The sequence below is a fragment of the Octodon degus genome, unplaced genomic scaffold (assembly GCF_000260255.1).
Source record: "Octodon degus isolate 3935 unplaced genomic scaffold, OctDeg1.0 scaffold00029, whole genome shotgun sequence".
NCBI classification, from domain to species: domain Eukaryota; kingdom Metazoa; phylum Chordata; class Mammalia; order Rodentia; family Octodontidae; genus Octodon; species Octodon degus.
In genome coordinates, this window is record NW_004524605.1 from 6,894,121 (window position 1) to 6,909,264 (window position 15,144).

Here is a 15,144-nt window from a genome sequence, read left to right on the forward strand (position 1 = left end):
GGGGGCTCCCACAGATGCGGGCGGCATGAAGGACCAGCCGCCTCAGGAAGCCGCCCTCCTGCGTGAATGCCCCGAGGACCCCGGCCAGCTTTCTCAGGCTCTGCAGGGACTTCTCTTTTTCCTTTTTACCTTTTTTCTTTGTTCGACCCAAATCACTGTGCAGAGCCGGCTTCTTTCCCTCCCCACTCACCCCTCACTTTTCAAACAAGCTTTGTGGCTTGGCTCATCCAGTTCGTTGTTTGCAGCAAGGGGACCTGGAATGCTTTTGAGTGGTGAGCCATTTCTAGAGAGACCACCCGACAACAACAAAGCCACGGGAGGGGCCAAACTTCCTGAAGAAAACCACGAAGAAGTGTGGAGGCTTCCCCTGGCCCTGGCCCTGGAGATCACTTTGAATAGTGTGGTATCCATTCAGAAAGCAAAGGAGAACTAGGTGCCCGAAGTGACATCACACCACATCAAGACGTCTTCCCGAGATTTTGCTTTTCTATGCATATTTTCTGTCCTTCCGACTTAGCACACACAGACTCATCTCATTTTTTTTTTTTAATTTTTATTTATTTATTTTTGGTGGAACCAGGGATTGAACACAGGCCCTTGCGCTTGCCAGAAAAACGCTTATTCTACTGAGCCATCTCCCCAGCCCTAGACAGTCTTTCTGTGGCCAGAGAAAGGCACCGTGAGCTGTCTGGAGCCGCGCACACCAGGGCAGGAAGGGTCCAAGCTTAAGCCCATGCTGGGCAGAGACCTTGTCTCAAAATAAAAATAAAATGGACAGGGGATGGAGCCCATGTGAAGCCCTGGGTTCAGAATGAATCAGCAAAACAAAGAAACACGCGGTGAGTGCCCAGTGAGGCTGTCCACAGGCCCCGCTGCTCGCTGCTTGGTGACCTCGGTCAGATCCTGGGATCCGGGTCTCAGCTCCCCATGCCACAGCGCCAGGCTGGCTCAGCCCAGCCCACAGCCCTTCTCACTCCTCCCTGGCAAGGCTCAGCACAGGATCCCTCAGGCCTGCGCCAGGCTGCTAGGGCCCAAGCAACTTCCATGTGCTCTGAGCCTGCCCAGGAGGCGAAGGCCACGTAAGGACTGAGCGAAGGGACAGAGGGGCAGGGAGCCAGCCAGCTCAGCACCAGCCACGGTGCCTGGGCACCTGGGTCTGGTTTCGCCACCGTTGGACTAGTACCCAGTGGGTACCCAGGGAGAGAGGCACAGGTCCCTGCCACACTCTGGATCTGTTACTGGTCTGGAAGGGTCTCCCTCATCTTGGGAATAAATATTTTGGCAGCATTACAGAACCAGAAGAAAACGCCTGGCTTACTGGACACTGCAGGCTTCAAACCACGGCCTCGAGCTGTGCAGCAGTGGCTGGTGCCTGTGAACCCAGGACTTCGTGAGGGTGAGGTGGGAAAAGTAGAAGCCTGCGACAGCCTGGGCAACTTAGAGGGAACGTGACTTGAAATAAAAAAAGAGCTGGGACACAGCTCAGTGCAAAGGCCCTGGGTTCAATCCCCAGCACTGCCAAAACAAAAACCCAAACTGCGTCCCCTGAACTCCCAGGCTCCAGGACAGGCGTCCCCAAGTGGTCACACAGGGAGGAGAGCCCTGGTTGCCTTGGGACAGCCCCTGGGCTCTCGTGGACCCCTGCAGCATGCGCGTGAAGGAGCCATAGCAGAGAGGCACATGTGCGTGCTGTCCCCTCCCCAGGCCCAAGGGAGAGGGCAGCAGTCAGCCGCACTCCCAGCGCACAGGGCCTGAAACTGGTCGCTGACTCCCAGGCCCTCGCAGGCATTTGCCTTCCCTGCCCAGGAAAGCCCGGCTCAGATGGCTGCCCCAGTGATCAGGGAAGATCAGCAGATGCGGCAGGGCCTCATCAGAGCTGGAGCTGGCCGGACATTGTGGCGCTCGCCTGTAATCCCAGCACTTGAGGCAGGAAGAAGAGTTTGAGTCCAGCCTGGCTTACACAGTGAATTTAAGTCCAGCCTGAACTACAGCCCAAATAAAGGGCTCTGCACAGAGCTAGGCCTGGTGGTCCACGCCTACAACCCAGTACTCTGGGAGGGTGAGCCCAGCCGGTGCAATTTAGTGAGAGATTCCACCTCTAAATTTAAAAAGGCGGGGCCGGGGAGATGGCTCAGTAGGATAAGCGCTTGACTGGCAAACGCAAGGATCTGAGTTCAATCCCTGGTTCCGCCAAAAAAAATAAATAAAATAAATAAATTTAAAAAGGCTGAGGAAGGAGCTCAGTACAAGTCCTTGGGTTCAATCCCTACGAACACACACACACAGTCAGTGTGCAGCCGGGCATAGGGGCACACGCCTATAATCCCAGCACTCAGGGAGGCTGAGGCAGGAAGATCACAATTTCGAGCCCAGCATGGGTGATGTAATGACTGTGTAAGACCCTGTCTCATAATTTAAAAAAGAAAAAGAGGGCTGGTGAGATGGCTCAGTGGTCTAAAGCACCTACTTAGAACAAGCTTAGCAGAACACAGGGACGGGGGTTCAATCCCCCAGCACCACATGCCAGCCAGCCCCGCCCCCTGGTGGGCAGAGCTGGCCACACACACACACACACACACACAAATTAAAAAAATAAAAAAGACTTGGACATGGGGGTGACGATGGGTGGAAATGATGGGTGGAAATGGTTACAAATGTGCCCGGAAACAGCTGTCCTGAGGGTTCAAAGGCCAGGACATGGCACGAGGGGAGGGGGGGTCATGATGGCCACCCAAGCTCACTCACCTCCCAGCTTGTTGAGGACACGGGACACCGCCTCCGCACAGCCTTCGCAAGTCATGTCCACAGAGAACTCGTGCTTCTGAAAGAAGTAGGGACCGTGAGCCTGCAGCAATCTCGAGCCATACCTCCACCTGGCCAAACCAGACCAGAGAGACCAGGCGAGACCCTGGCAGCATCGGCATCCCCGGAAGCTTACGCTTTCATTTACGTGTGTATGTATGTATGCATGTTTTCTGTTTAAGATAATCTCACTATGTAGTGCAGGTTGGCCTTGAATTCACAATGCAGCCCAGACTGGCCTTGAACTTGCTGCAGTGATCCTCCGGCCTAGCCTCCCGAGTGCCGGGACTGCAGGTGTGCACCGCCATGCCTGGCTCCATGCCCTTTCATGGGAGACTTTATGTCTGACCCACTCAGCTAAGCTGCCCCCAGATTCCTGCCTCTCTGAAACCATGTCTGGGTGCCTGAAGCTACTGCTTATAGAGATTCTTACTGAAGTGTAGTAGACAACCACCACCTCCATAGGTAGGGGTGGAGCCCAGGACTAAGTTCCTCTGGGCAAAAAGTTCCCACCTTAGTAAAATTGTTTTCTTTCACTCTTCTCCTTCCCTGAACAAGCAGTGTGAAGGGCTGGGGATGCAGCTCAGCAGCACAGCACTTGCCTAGCATGTCTGAGGCCCTGGGTTTGATCTCTGGAGCCTCAAAAAATTAGTGAAACAGCCAGCTATGATGGGAATCGCCTGTGATCCCAGCACTTGGGAGGCTGAAAACAGGAGGACCACTACGAGTCTGATCTACGCAGTGAGACCCTGAACACCCTGTTCTAAACAAAACAAAAAACGTTAAAAAAAAAAAAAAAACAATACAGACACCAGCACTGAGTAGCTGAACCAAAAGCTGTACAGCTTGTGAAGACGACAGTGCATGCCACCCGCTCTTTCAGGAAGTTTCTCGGTCTTGCTCTAGAGTCCACAGTGATCCATAGAAGAATCATGGGTGGGTGGAACCTGTGTACCGAGCCCAGGCTTTGAAAGGTTTCCAAGAGCAACCCAAGCAAGGTCTCTCACGTGTCAGTGTCATCCGCTTGCCCTCCAGCCTGCAAAGGGAGCACTGGTTTTACCTCAAAGTGGAAAGTGACGCTCCTGGGGCGCCCACCTCTCGATGGGGAGTGGGCACTAAGGACAGGAGGTGACCCAGGCTTCCTGGGGTTGGGAAGTCCTGCGGGTCTGGTAGGGCCAAGGCCCCTGCCACCCCCAAAGCCCTGGCTGTCCGCACTGCTGCCCCAGGACCGAAAGTCCACAGAGATCTGGGACACCAGCCGCGCACGGGGACCAGGTCTCCTCTACCCTCTGGGCTACAGGGTTGGAGGCTGCTGAGGTCAGAGGTGACTTCTGGCAGCAAACATGACCATTCCCGGCTCCTCCTCTACCTGAGGCATGAAACCAAATGGGGGGGGCAGGAAGTCAGCTTGAGGAGGCCACCCTTTCCGCAGAGGCCATCCCCCAAGGCTGGGCTTGGCGGTCTGGCTGCAGGGGCTGCGCTTCCTCACTCATAGAAGGAGCCTTTGAAGGGGAATTTAAAGGAAACATGAATTGTTTTCACTGTGACCTCAGAACTGGAAGGGCGAGGATCCGGTCTAGGGAAGCAATGATTTCATCCTTGGCCACTCTAGGGACGCTTCACCGAGCATTTACTAATATTTCAGTGCCCACTATGCACCAGGGACTTGTCTAAACACTGTATGTGAGCCAGGAGTGGTGATACACGCCTGTACACCCAGCACTCGGGAGGCGGAGGCAGAAGGATCCTGGCAGGTTCAAGACCAGCCTGAGCTATACAAAGTGAGATCCTGTCTCAAAAAAACAGAACACTTTATGGAAATTCTCTTGTTTAATCATAACAACCCCATGAAGTAGGTACTACTACTATTCCCCTTCCCTTGGAGACAGGATCTCACTAGATACTCAAGGCCAGCCTTGAACTTGTTAGGTAGCCCAGGGTGGTCTTGAACATAAGATCCTCCTGCCTCAGCCTCCTGAGTGCACTGTCACAGTCAATTGATTAGCACCCTGTAGACACAAGAGGAAGCTACGATGTAACGGTAAGGGCCTTCACGCAGGGTCTGGACTGGCCAATCCTCCAAATTTCAACTTTCAACCACTGAGGTCTTTCTTAAAATGGGTTTGAAGCCAGGAATAGTGGCACACGCGTGTAATCCCAGCTACTCAGGAGGCTGAGGCAGGAGCAGCAGCAATTCAAGGCAAAGTGGGACAAGTCAACAAGACCCCATCTAAAAAGTTTTTTCTTTTTCTTTGCTGTGCTGTGATCAAATGCAGGGCTTCAGATATGCTAGGCAAACACCCTACCATTAAGCTACATCTCCAACCCTCAAAATAAATATTTATTTTTAAAAAAGGGCGGGGATGTAGCACTGTGGTACAGCCATTTCCTAGCAAGCTCAAGACCCTGGGTCCAGCCAGGAATCGTGGCGCATGCCTGTAACTCCTGTACTTGGGAGACCAGCGCAAGAGGATCACCTGGAGTTCGAGGTCAACATAAGTCTACGTAGTGAGTTCAAGGCCAGCCTGAAGACCCTGGGTTAAGTCTCTAATACAAAAAAATAAAAAGAGGGGCCAGGGAGATAGCTCAGTAGAAGTGCTTGCCTGGCAAGCACAAGGGCCTGAGTTCAATCCCCGGTTCCACAAAAAAAAAAAAAAAGAAAGAAAGAAAAAAGGGCTGGTAAAACCTGCCTATCTACAGCTCTGCCCCACCTGTCCTGGGTCTACTCCAGAGCCCATTTCTTGGGGACTGGCTGTGTCAGCGGTGGCACTCCGCATCTTACTGGCCTTTTCCCAGGTGTGCTAACAGTGGTCCTGGGAGGTCAGGTCTTACCCCTGTATTACCAACGAGGAAATCAAAGGAGAGGGAAGGTAGGTGCTTAAGCTCTTGCAGCTGGCCAGCCAGGATGCGGATTTCTGGGGGACCCCGGGATTCCAAGCCCTGAGCTGCTCAGATTTGGTCTGGAACCTTCTCAGGTAACGCACTCTTTCCCATTTTGCTTCCGGGCAGTCCCCAGACTAACATCCACTTCCCTTCCACTGTGCGCCTCTGATGTGAGGCCCAGCGTCCTCCTGGTCCCGAGCATGGCCCCCAGCGCCCAGGAGAGGACACAGTATAGACCCTTAGGCTGGCCTCTTCCTCTCTGCTACCCGCAACAACAACGTGGCAGCCTCCACGGGTCCCAGGAGGATTTGCGCTTGCCTCTAACCCTGCTGCTCCTGACTTGCTCAACTGGTAGGGCTGATTCCATCAGCTGCTTCGTCCACGTTTTGTGTTACTTAGGGATCTGTCTCCTGGTGCTTGGCACGACCCAAAGAAATGACACGTGATGTTTCCAGCTCTGCCTAGGGAGCCTCAGGCTCACCTGTCAGCTCCCAAAAGACAGGCTGCTAGGCTAGTGCATCTGCGGGTACCTTTGGGTACCCACCTGGCCCAAGGCTGAGCTGAACACCCTGGAGGTGGCTGCTAACCACTCCCCGACCCATGCCAGCATCTCCCACGCCTCCATCTCGGGACCACTGGGATCAGCAGTGCGTTCTCCCAAACCAGTAGGACTGGTTTTGTCTGTCCGGCAGCCTGGGAGAGGAAGGAAGGGGCTTAATACCGATTCTATCCAATTTCTTTTTTAAAAAATTTTTTAAAAAAATCAATCTTTCTGCCTTTCTTTTTTCAATTTCCAATGATTACTGGGCTTTTCTTTTTAAATTCTATCCAAGGCCCTAATTGCTCATCTAAGAGGTACAGACGGTGGCGTCCCTGCACAGGGCTGCATGAGATAGCGGGAAAGCAAGCTAAGTCCTCCCTCCTTGCGCACCCTCCTCCCCAAACTCATCTCAGTCACTAGCCATAGTGGCCAGGTTCCTGAAACGCTCTGGGTCTCGGAGCTTCAGGAAAAAAGTGCCCGGCTGGAAAGGCTGAAAGCACTGCTTCGAATCCCTGCTGCCCAGCGCCCAGAGCTGGGGCAAGACCCGAGCAGCTGGGAAGGGAGGAAAAACACCGACCGCCGGGGCAAACTGGGTCAGGTCCACCCACCTGCTGCTTCGCCCCACCCCCCAGCAAGGCCGGAGATCCGGCGTCGCGGGTCCAGCTCTCGGGCCGCTCTGGGGCTCTCAGTTTCCGCACACAGCGTAGGCAGGGAAGGTCTGCGCGTGTGCTCGCGGAGGCCTTGCACCTCCAATTCTGGTGCCCGCTTTAGAGAGAAGCCTCTACGCTCCGTCTTTCTGGAGGGTCTCAGAGGGTGGAGGGTGAGTGCCACGGATACGTAAAGGAAGCCCCGGCCTCAGCATCAGGTGAAGCCACAGTGTGCGCGACCAGGGCGGAGGGCCACTTACCGGCATGACTGCGACAACAGCTGGGACGCGGCAGGAGCGGCTGCAGCAGCGGTAACGCCTCTCTGCTGGGCAGGAAGGCGGGCTCCGCGACGCTTCCGGGAGTGCGCGCCGGATGGACCCGCCCCAGGGAGGGGCCAAGCCCTCCAGTAGGCGTGGCGTGTCTAGGCCCCGCCCCTGAATTGGGCCCTGCTCAGGAGCAGCCCACGTGCGCTGGCCAGGGTCCCTGTATCTGATTCACGTACTCCGCGTCGAGCTTGCGACAGTGAACAAACTCCCCTCAGTTCACCCAGTCAGTACACACACAGAGTCGGGCCGTCCTGTGCGAGGCATCCTCAGTGCCGCTATGGAAAGATCTAGTCTAAGGGGCCAGGGAGACGGCTCAGCAGAATAAATGCTTGTCTGGCAAGCGCAAGGGTCTGAGTTCAATCCCCGGTTACGCCAAAAAAGAAAGAAAGAAAAGATCTAGTCTAGCAGGGAGCAGAGAGAACAGGAATCACCACGCAGGGTTCACAGGACCATGTGTGGCTCACTCCTGTGATCCCAGCCCTGGGGAGGCTGAGGCAGAAACATCAGTTCAAGGCCAACCTGGGCTGCTACATAAGGAGATCCTATCTAAAGGATAAAAAGGCTGTGTTCTAACCACCGAGAATGGGCCTCCAACCTAAAGTGGAAAGACAGTCTCCCTTCTACCCCCTCTCCCCCCCGCTTTTTTGTGCAATACCGTGAACTGAACCGAGGACCTTCACACTGACCTGCATTCTCAGCACTTGGCTTTATTTTATTTTATTATGTTTGCTGTTTTATTTTATTTTGTTTGTTGTTTTATTTTGCAAAGTCATCTCACTGAACCGCCTGGATAGTCTAGGCTGGGCTGAAACTTTGGATCTTCCTACCTCAACCTCCCAGAGTGCTGGAACTATTGCGGGCTGGGTGAGGCAAAGCTCTTCCAGGAGTCGTTAAGGAGAGAGGGCCCTGGGTGAAGGAAGGTGAGCCAATGGGGAGAGGCCAAGGCAGAGACCCGAGCACATGCCAAAGCCATGTGTACAAAACTGGAAGCCAGAGCACCTGATTTGGGAGACCGGAATGCAAGGCTGCAGCTCAGGAAGAAAGGAAACCCAAGTGACGGACAGGAACCGAGACATATGGGGCAGGTTGCTCTAGGACAGAGAGACAGGCAGGCCTCGATCGGACACACACATACTCACACAGAGGGTGGAGGGAGAACCAGTGACCCCGATCTCCTATTAGGACCTTGCCAGGGGGCTCAATCTAAATTAGTAGGTTTTTATTTTTTATTTACTTATTTTTTTCAGAACCGGGGATTGAACTCAGGCCCTTGTGCTTGCCAGGCACTTATTCTACTGAGTTATCTCCCCGGTTTTGATTTTTTGAGACTGCATTTCACTCTGCAGTTCAGACTGGCCTGGAGCCCACTCTGAGCCCAAGGAACACACGTGGAAGAGAAGATGAGTCCAGGGCACCAGCTGGTGGCTTGGCCTTCTAGGTGGAGGAAGCCACTCTCCAAGCACTAAATGGGTAAAGATTTTAGAGCCTGCCTTTATCTGTGAGGGTACTGTGACAGATACTGCAGACGTGGTGACTTAAACAGCTCTCTATGAGCGATCTCTTCTCCCACAGCTCTGAAGGTTTAAGGTGTCCAGGGTCGTGGGGTGCACTGGCTGCCGGGGAGGCTCTGATGTTCTTGGCATTTCCGTCACAGCTGTGAGCTGGCGTTCTTTCTCTAGCTCCACAACGTGCTCGAGCTCACAGCCAGTCCCCCTGTATGTGCCTTCACAGGGTGACCGTGACAGTGCCTGTGTGTCTAACATTTGTCTTATAGAGACACCATCCTAGGGGCTGGGGAGATGGCTCAGTAGAATAAGTGCTTGCCTGGCAAGCACAAGGGTCTGAGTTCAATCCCTGGTTCCGCACAAAAAAAAAAGAGAGACTCCATCCTGACAGACATGCACATGGGGATCCTTTAACCCTGTATTTGTTTTGTACCCTGTATTTGTTTTGTTTTGTTCTTGAGACAGGATCTCATTATACAGTCTGGGCTGGCCTCAAACTCATGGCAACCTTCCTGCCTCAGCCTCCTGAGTGCTGGGATCACAGGCTGCTCCAGGACACCCAGATCACTTAATCTTTTTTTTTTTAATTTTATTTATTTATGTGTGTGTGTGTGTGTGTGTGTGTGTGGCCAGCTCAGCCCACCAGGGGGCGGGGCTGGCTGGCATGTGGTGCTGGGGATTGAACCGCGGTCCCTGTGCTTTGCTAAGCTTGTTCTAAGTAGGTGCTTTAGACCACTGAGCCATCTCACCAGCCCCCACTTAATCTTTCTTGTGTCTCACAAGCTCTGTCTCCAAATACATTCTCCCTGGGGGACTAGGACATCAACATAATGCATTTTGGGAGATGTGCTTTGCCCCGTGGCATGGACATCGATCAGAGCTTAGCCTTAGCATCTTCCAGCTTTCTGATCGTGGGTATAGGGATCCGCTGGGCTCAGTAGGATTCATTGTACCCCGGCAGAAACGGTGACAGGACTCAGGAAAAGATAGACAAGAAGACAAAGACTGGGCTAGGTGGTGACTCATGTGCCTGTTTGGCAAGATGACATCAGTTCTTCATCTACCCTCATTCTTCTCGATACCCTGGTAGATACTTAGTGTAAGAACTGTGAAGTTTGACTGAAGAAAATGATAATGGTCGTGCGGCATTTATCTCTTCAGCAGAGCAGTGTTGGGCCAACTGGACACTGAGCTGTCTCCACGGCCCCATGGTGATTGATTTAAAAGACTGTGTCTTTTCCATCCCTCTCCACCCTGAAGATAAACAACATTTTGCTTTTCGTTTTCCCTCTATTAATAATCAGGCCTACACGATGCTGTCAGTGGTGTTATTTACCTCAAGGGGTGGCGACTAGTCCAACCCTGGGCCAAGCGTCTGTGGCTGCAGCCACACGGGCCTTACGACAGGCCTATCCATCTGCTTACATCATCCATTACACAGATGGCTTTCTCTTGGCACATGAAGCCCCATCCATCTTATATCATGTGTTTATCCAATTAGATGAGGGCCTCCACAATGCAGGTCAAGAGATAGGACCAAAAGGGGCAAACTATGGCAGCCTTTTCATATTTGGGATACCTTGTTCAACAGAGGCAAACTGTGCTCCAAACTGTTCAGATCCAGGTTAGATATCTTACAACCCTAAATGATTTTCAGACTTGACTTTTTTTTTTTGTATTTTAGGGAAGGGTCTACAGGATGTTTAGGGGCTCACTACTAGATCGAACTCATACTGATCCTCCTGTTTACAGCCTCCCAAGTGCTGGGATTACAGGCACACACCACCACGCCCAGTCTCAGTCACCGTCTCAGCGCGCCCCAATGGCTGGACCAACATGGCAGGCCTGGGGATCAAACCACCAGCCCCTGTGCCTGCTTGCAGGTGCTTTAATCTGCTGAGCTATTTGGCCTGTTCTTTACTTGGTAATACAGATTAGTTCTGCCCAGCTCTTAAACTAGCTATGTATGAGTTAAGTCCTCTCTTTGATGTTTTCTTTTTTTCTTTTTTTTTTTTTTGTGGAACCAGAGATTGAACTCAGGCCCTTGTGCTTGCCAGGGAAGTGCTTATTCCACAGAGCCATCCCCCCGGGCCCTTTGATGTTTTCAAGGGAAATTCAGCCCCTACTTTTATTTTATTTTATTTTATTTATTTATTTATTTATTTTGCGGAACCGGGGATTGAACTCAGGCCCTTGCACTTGCCAGAGAAGCACTTATTCACCTGAACCATCTCCTCGGCCCCAGCCCCTACTTTTAAAAGAACAATTACACCAGAGGCTAAAACTGCCTTAGAGGGGGCTGGTGAGATAGATGGCTGGGGGCTGGTGAGATGGCTCAGTGGTCTAAAGCACCTACTTAGAACAAGCTAAGCTAAGCAAAGCAAAGCACAGGACTACGGTTCTAATCCCCCAGCACCACATGCCAGAGCTGGCCACACACACTAAATAAATGTTTAAAAAAAAAACAACAAACTGCCTTAGATAGGGGCCAGGAAGGTGGCTCTGTGGAATAAGTGCTTCCTTGGCAAGAGCAAGGGCCTGAGTTCAATCCCCGGTTCTGCAAAAAGAAAACAAAAACTGCCTTAGATAAAGTTAATCAGGCTCTATCTAATGCTCAGCTCTCTAGAGTTGACCCATCTTTGCCAATGATTTTAATTATTTTCCCGATTCAGTATGTGTCCACTGGGGTTCATTGGCCATTTGAGGCCCCCTTATCATGGCTGTACATGCCACATACTCCACACAAAACTGTTACTCCCTTTCATGATGCTGGGGCAGAGCTGGCTGCACATGGGCGAGTGTGTGTGAGTCAGCTCCTTGGTCGTGAGGCACAAACCACTGCTCCCTTTTCTTCAGTTCAGCAAAAAATGGTTGTGGCCGAGCCAGGGAGATAGCTGGGCGGTCTGAACGCCTGCCTGGCAAGCGCAAGGATGGCTTTGATCCCTGGCACTATTGCCGGCAAGGATGCCTTTGATCCCTGGCACTATTGCCGGCAAGGATGGCTTTGATCCCTGGCACTATTACCGGCAGACGAGTTAGATAAAAATGTTATAGGCTGCCAGACAGGGCCAGGCCCTCGAAGGAGACAACACAGAAGAGACGCCTTACAACTATGGGAGGGGCGGATGCTCCTGCTGTGAACCAGACCTAAAGGCCAAACAAATGCTAAAAGAGTAGCACCTGGGATTGATATTGTAACTAGGTATCGATCACCTGGAAAGACCCAAGTCACTAGCCCAACCCCCAACAGAAAGAGACCCTGTCCTGCATTCCAACCCCCAACAGGGAGAAACCCTGTCCCATATTCATGCCCATTTGCTACGTGACTCGCTTTCCCATTTGATACTGGATTTAATCAGTTTTATCTGAGCAATGGTGCTTGTAATCCCATTGGTTGACCATAGTTTTGTCCCACCTCCTGCCCACCTAAGCCAGTTCCCATTCTCTCCACCTTAGCCCCACATGGTTTACACTATAAAAGTCCCTGGAAGAAACAACTTCCAGGGGGAACTACCCGCTCGGGCCCACTCTTGTCCTTCTCTTGGACAGGAGCTTTCTTTCTCTCAATAAATATATTCTGCTCATAACCTCCATTTGTTCCTAAAATTCATTCTTTGGTTTTAGAGAACACAAACTCGTGCAGGTCAGGTCCAGAGATCGTTTTTCCCTATGTCACTTGGAGGTTCCCTGTATCATTTGGAGGTCACTCACCCAAGTTCTTCTCCCTGTACCAGCAGCACATGCTGGGCCAGCCCTGCTGGGGCACACAGTGCTGGCCACTGAGCCTGGGCATGGTGGCGCACGCCTGCAATCCCAGCGCTGGGGAGTCTGAACAAAGGAGCATCACTATGAGTCCGAGCTTCATAGTGAGACCCTGTACCAAATACACAGATTTAAAATAAAATATTAAATAAATAAGTCACCGTGGGGCTGGTGAGATGGCTCAGTGGTCTAAAGCACCTACTTAGAACAAACTAAGCTAAGCAACGCACAGGGACCGCAGTTCAATCCCCCAGCACCACATGCCAGCCAGCCCCGCCCCCTGGTGGGCTGAGCTGGCCACACACATACTAAATACATAAATAAATAAATAAAATTAAAAAAAAAAAAAAAAAGTCACCGTGAGGTAAAAATGGAAAGGAACAGCTACAGGGCCGTAGCACTGGGCACTCCCTGTTGCTGTGCTGCTGTAAGCTCCATGGTGTGATTGACCGCCCATCTTTCTGGCTACAAAAATTGGCATATTCCGAGGACTCTTGGAGTGTTCCAGGTGCCCGGCCATCATCTGCTCATTAACCAGTATATGAACTGCTGTCATCTTCTTCTGAGTGAGGGGCCACTGATCAACCCAAAGAGGGTCACCGGACATGGATACCATCTGTGGGCTCCGAGATCAAGGCCCTTCTGACAATGTGAGGATGAGTGGCCTATGCCGAAAGGGTTCCTTTTAGGAGTAACTGGAAGAGATTCTTTTCTCTCTTTATTCTTACCAAGCTCTTGATTGGGGAGGAAATCTTGTCTGTGTCCTGTACACACCCCACGTACGCACTCTCGCAGTGGATGTTACAGTCCTTGCAGTGGTAACAGCCATATTCCTGCTGGAAGCAGAAGCACTATCTGCCTGGCTCTGCCCAGGGATGACCTCTCCTGAGCTGGGGCAGCTGGGGTCCTGGGACCTGGGTGGCAGCGTCTGCTGCCTGAGCGTGCACTGCACTGAGGCATGTTCATCTGCATGCCCCTGTCATGGCAGCTGGGCTTGCAGGAGAACAGCCCGAAACCTGGGCTCATGCGAGACTGGAATGCCAGCTGTGTGCGCTGACAATGTCTGAGCACTTGGTGGCCATCAGCTGCCTGTGGCCCGGAGAGGCTGCCCCAGAGGCTGAGGAGGAGGAGGAGGAGGCAGGAGGGTATCCCCTGACAGAGCTGCCAGCCACCAGCATCCCTGGTGGCCGGTGGATAGGAGAAGGGGTAGGAATAGGGAGTGAACGCTGGGCGCATGAAGGCGCCCAGCACCTTGTGCCCCACAGTAGCCAGCCGCCCAGCCCCCATATTTGATGAGGCGAGGCAAGCCCCAGTGTGAGGTTCCCGGACAGGCGCCAACCTTTCCCATCAATTCTAAATCTACGCTCATTCCTGCAGTGATATCCTGGTTGATACTTAGTATAAGGACTGCAAGGCTTAGTGGAAGGGAACGATAATGGTCATGCTGCCTTTATCCCTGCACGAGAGCAGTTTTGGGCCAAATGGCCCTTCTCCCCACAAGGAAAACAAACAACCTCACTTTTTCCTTGTTCTAGACTGTGGATGAATAACCGCAGCAATAGCTGCTGCCAAGGCAGCTCCCCGTGCACAGGAGGGGCTGATATCTGTACAAATCCGAATCATTGCAGGCAGTGTAGCACACTTTTTGTGGACTCTTAAACCCTCTTTACACCATTTGCATTTTCTAAGGCTAATTGTTTTTGGGTTTTGGGGGTTTTCTTTTGGTGGAACTGGGGATTGAACTCAAGCCCCTGTGCTTGCCAGGGACGTGCTTATTCCACTGAGCCATCTCCCTGCCCCCCCCCAAGGTCAATTGTTGAACTATTAATTTGCTAGGTTCTTCATCTCTTATAATCCTCACACTATCTTGTAACAAAATCTTGAAAGGTTCATCAGGGCCCTGCAGAATGGAAGCCAAATTAAGAGATGCCTCACCTTTCGAAGGAAGTTCCCTCCAGGCCCTAATAGCAGCCATCTTGATTTGCTCATGTATTTGCAATGTAACGGTCAGTTGATAGCTTGTGCTAGCAAAGGCACCCTCGCTAATTAGCATTTTTTTTTTTCTTTTTCAGAACCAGGGATTGAACTCAGGCCCTTGCTTTTGCCAAGCAAGCACTTATTCTACTGAGCCATCTCCCCGGCCCCTAACATATGCTTTTTAAAAAAATTTATTTATCTATTTATGTGTGTGTGTGTGTGGCCAGCTCAGCCCACCAGGGGGCGTTCTGGCTGGCATGTGGTGCTGGGGGATTGAACCGCAGTCCCTCTGCTTTGCTAAGCTTGTTCTAAGTAGGTGCTTTATTTTTTTATTTTATTTTTTTATTTTTTTATTTTTTGGTGGAACTAGGGATTGAACTCAGGCCCTTGCGCTTGCCAGGGAAGTGCTTATTCCACTGAGCCATCTCCCCGGCCCCCTAGGTGCTTTAGACCACTGAGTCATCTCACCAGCCCCCTAACATATGTTTTGTAATGGCTATGTGGTGAACATTTCCAGCTGCCTTTCCACAATAAATGATCTCCTGAATTCAAGCACACTTTAGCTATTTCTTTCTAATCACTTGGGGCCATAGTCTGTTGTCCTGTTTAGCATTTCTACTAAACTCAAGGTAAAGGGAGCAGTAGGGCCATAATCTTGTTTTCATTCTTTTAAGGTTTTTTTTTTTTTTTTTTTTTTTTTT

General features: G+C 51.7%; 1 protein-coding gene across 2 annotated transcripts in view; it reads right to left on the reverse strand.

The window, feature by feature from the left end:
• Positions 1-7,239, reverse strand: part of Atox1 (antioxidant 1 copper chaperone) — an 8,377-nt gene extending 1,138 nt beyond the window's left edge. Inside the window, exons 1-2 of one of the 2 annotated variants that reach the window (XM_023713223.1) lie at positions 3,674-3,828; positions 2,746-2,821 (exon numbers count right to left, since the gene is read on the reverse strand). In XM_023713223.1, coding sequence (XP_023568991.1) covers positions 2,746-2,821; positions 3,674-3,736 — 139 coding nt within the window. In that variant the 5' untranslated portion in view covers positions 3,737-3,828. Of the gene's footprint in view, positions 1-2,745; positions 2,822-3,673; positions 3,829-7,133 lie in introns of those variants that run through there. The other variant, XM_023713224.1, reaches the window with a different exon arrangement.
• Between the last annotated feature and the right edge of the window lie 7,905 nt (positions 7,240-15,144).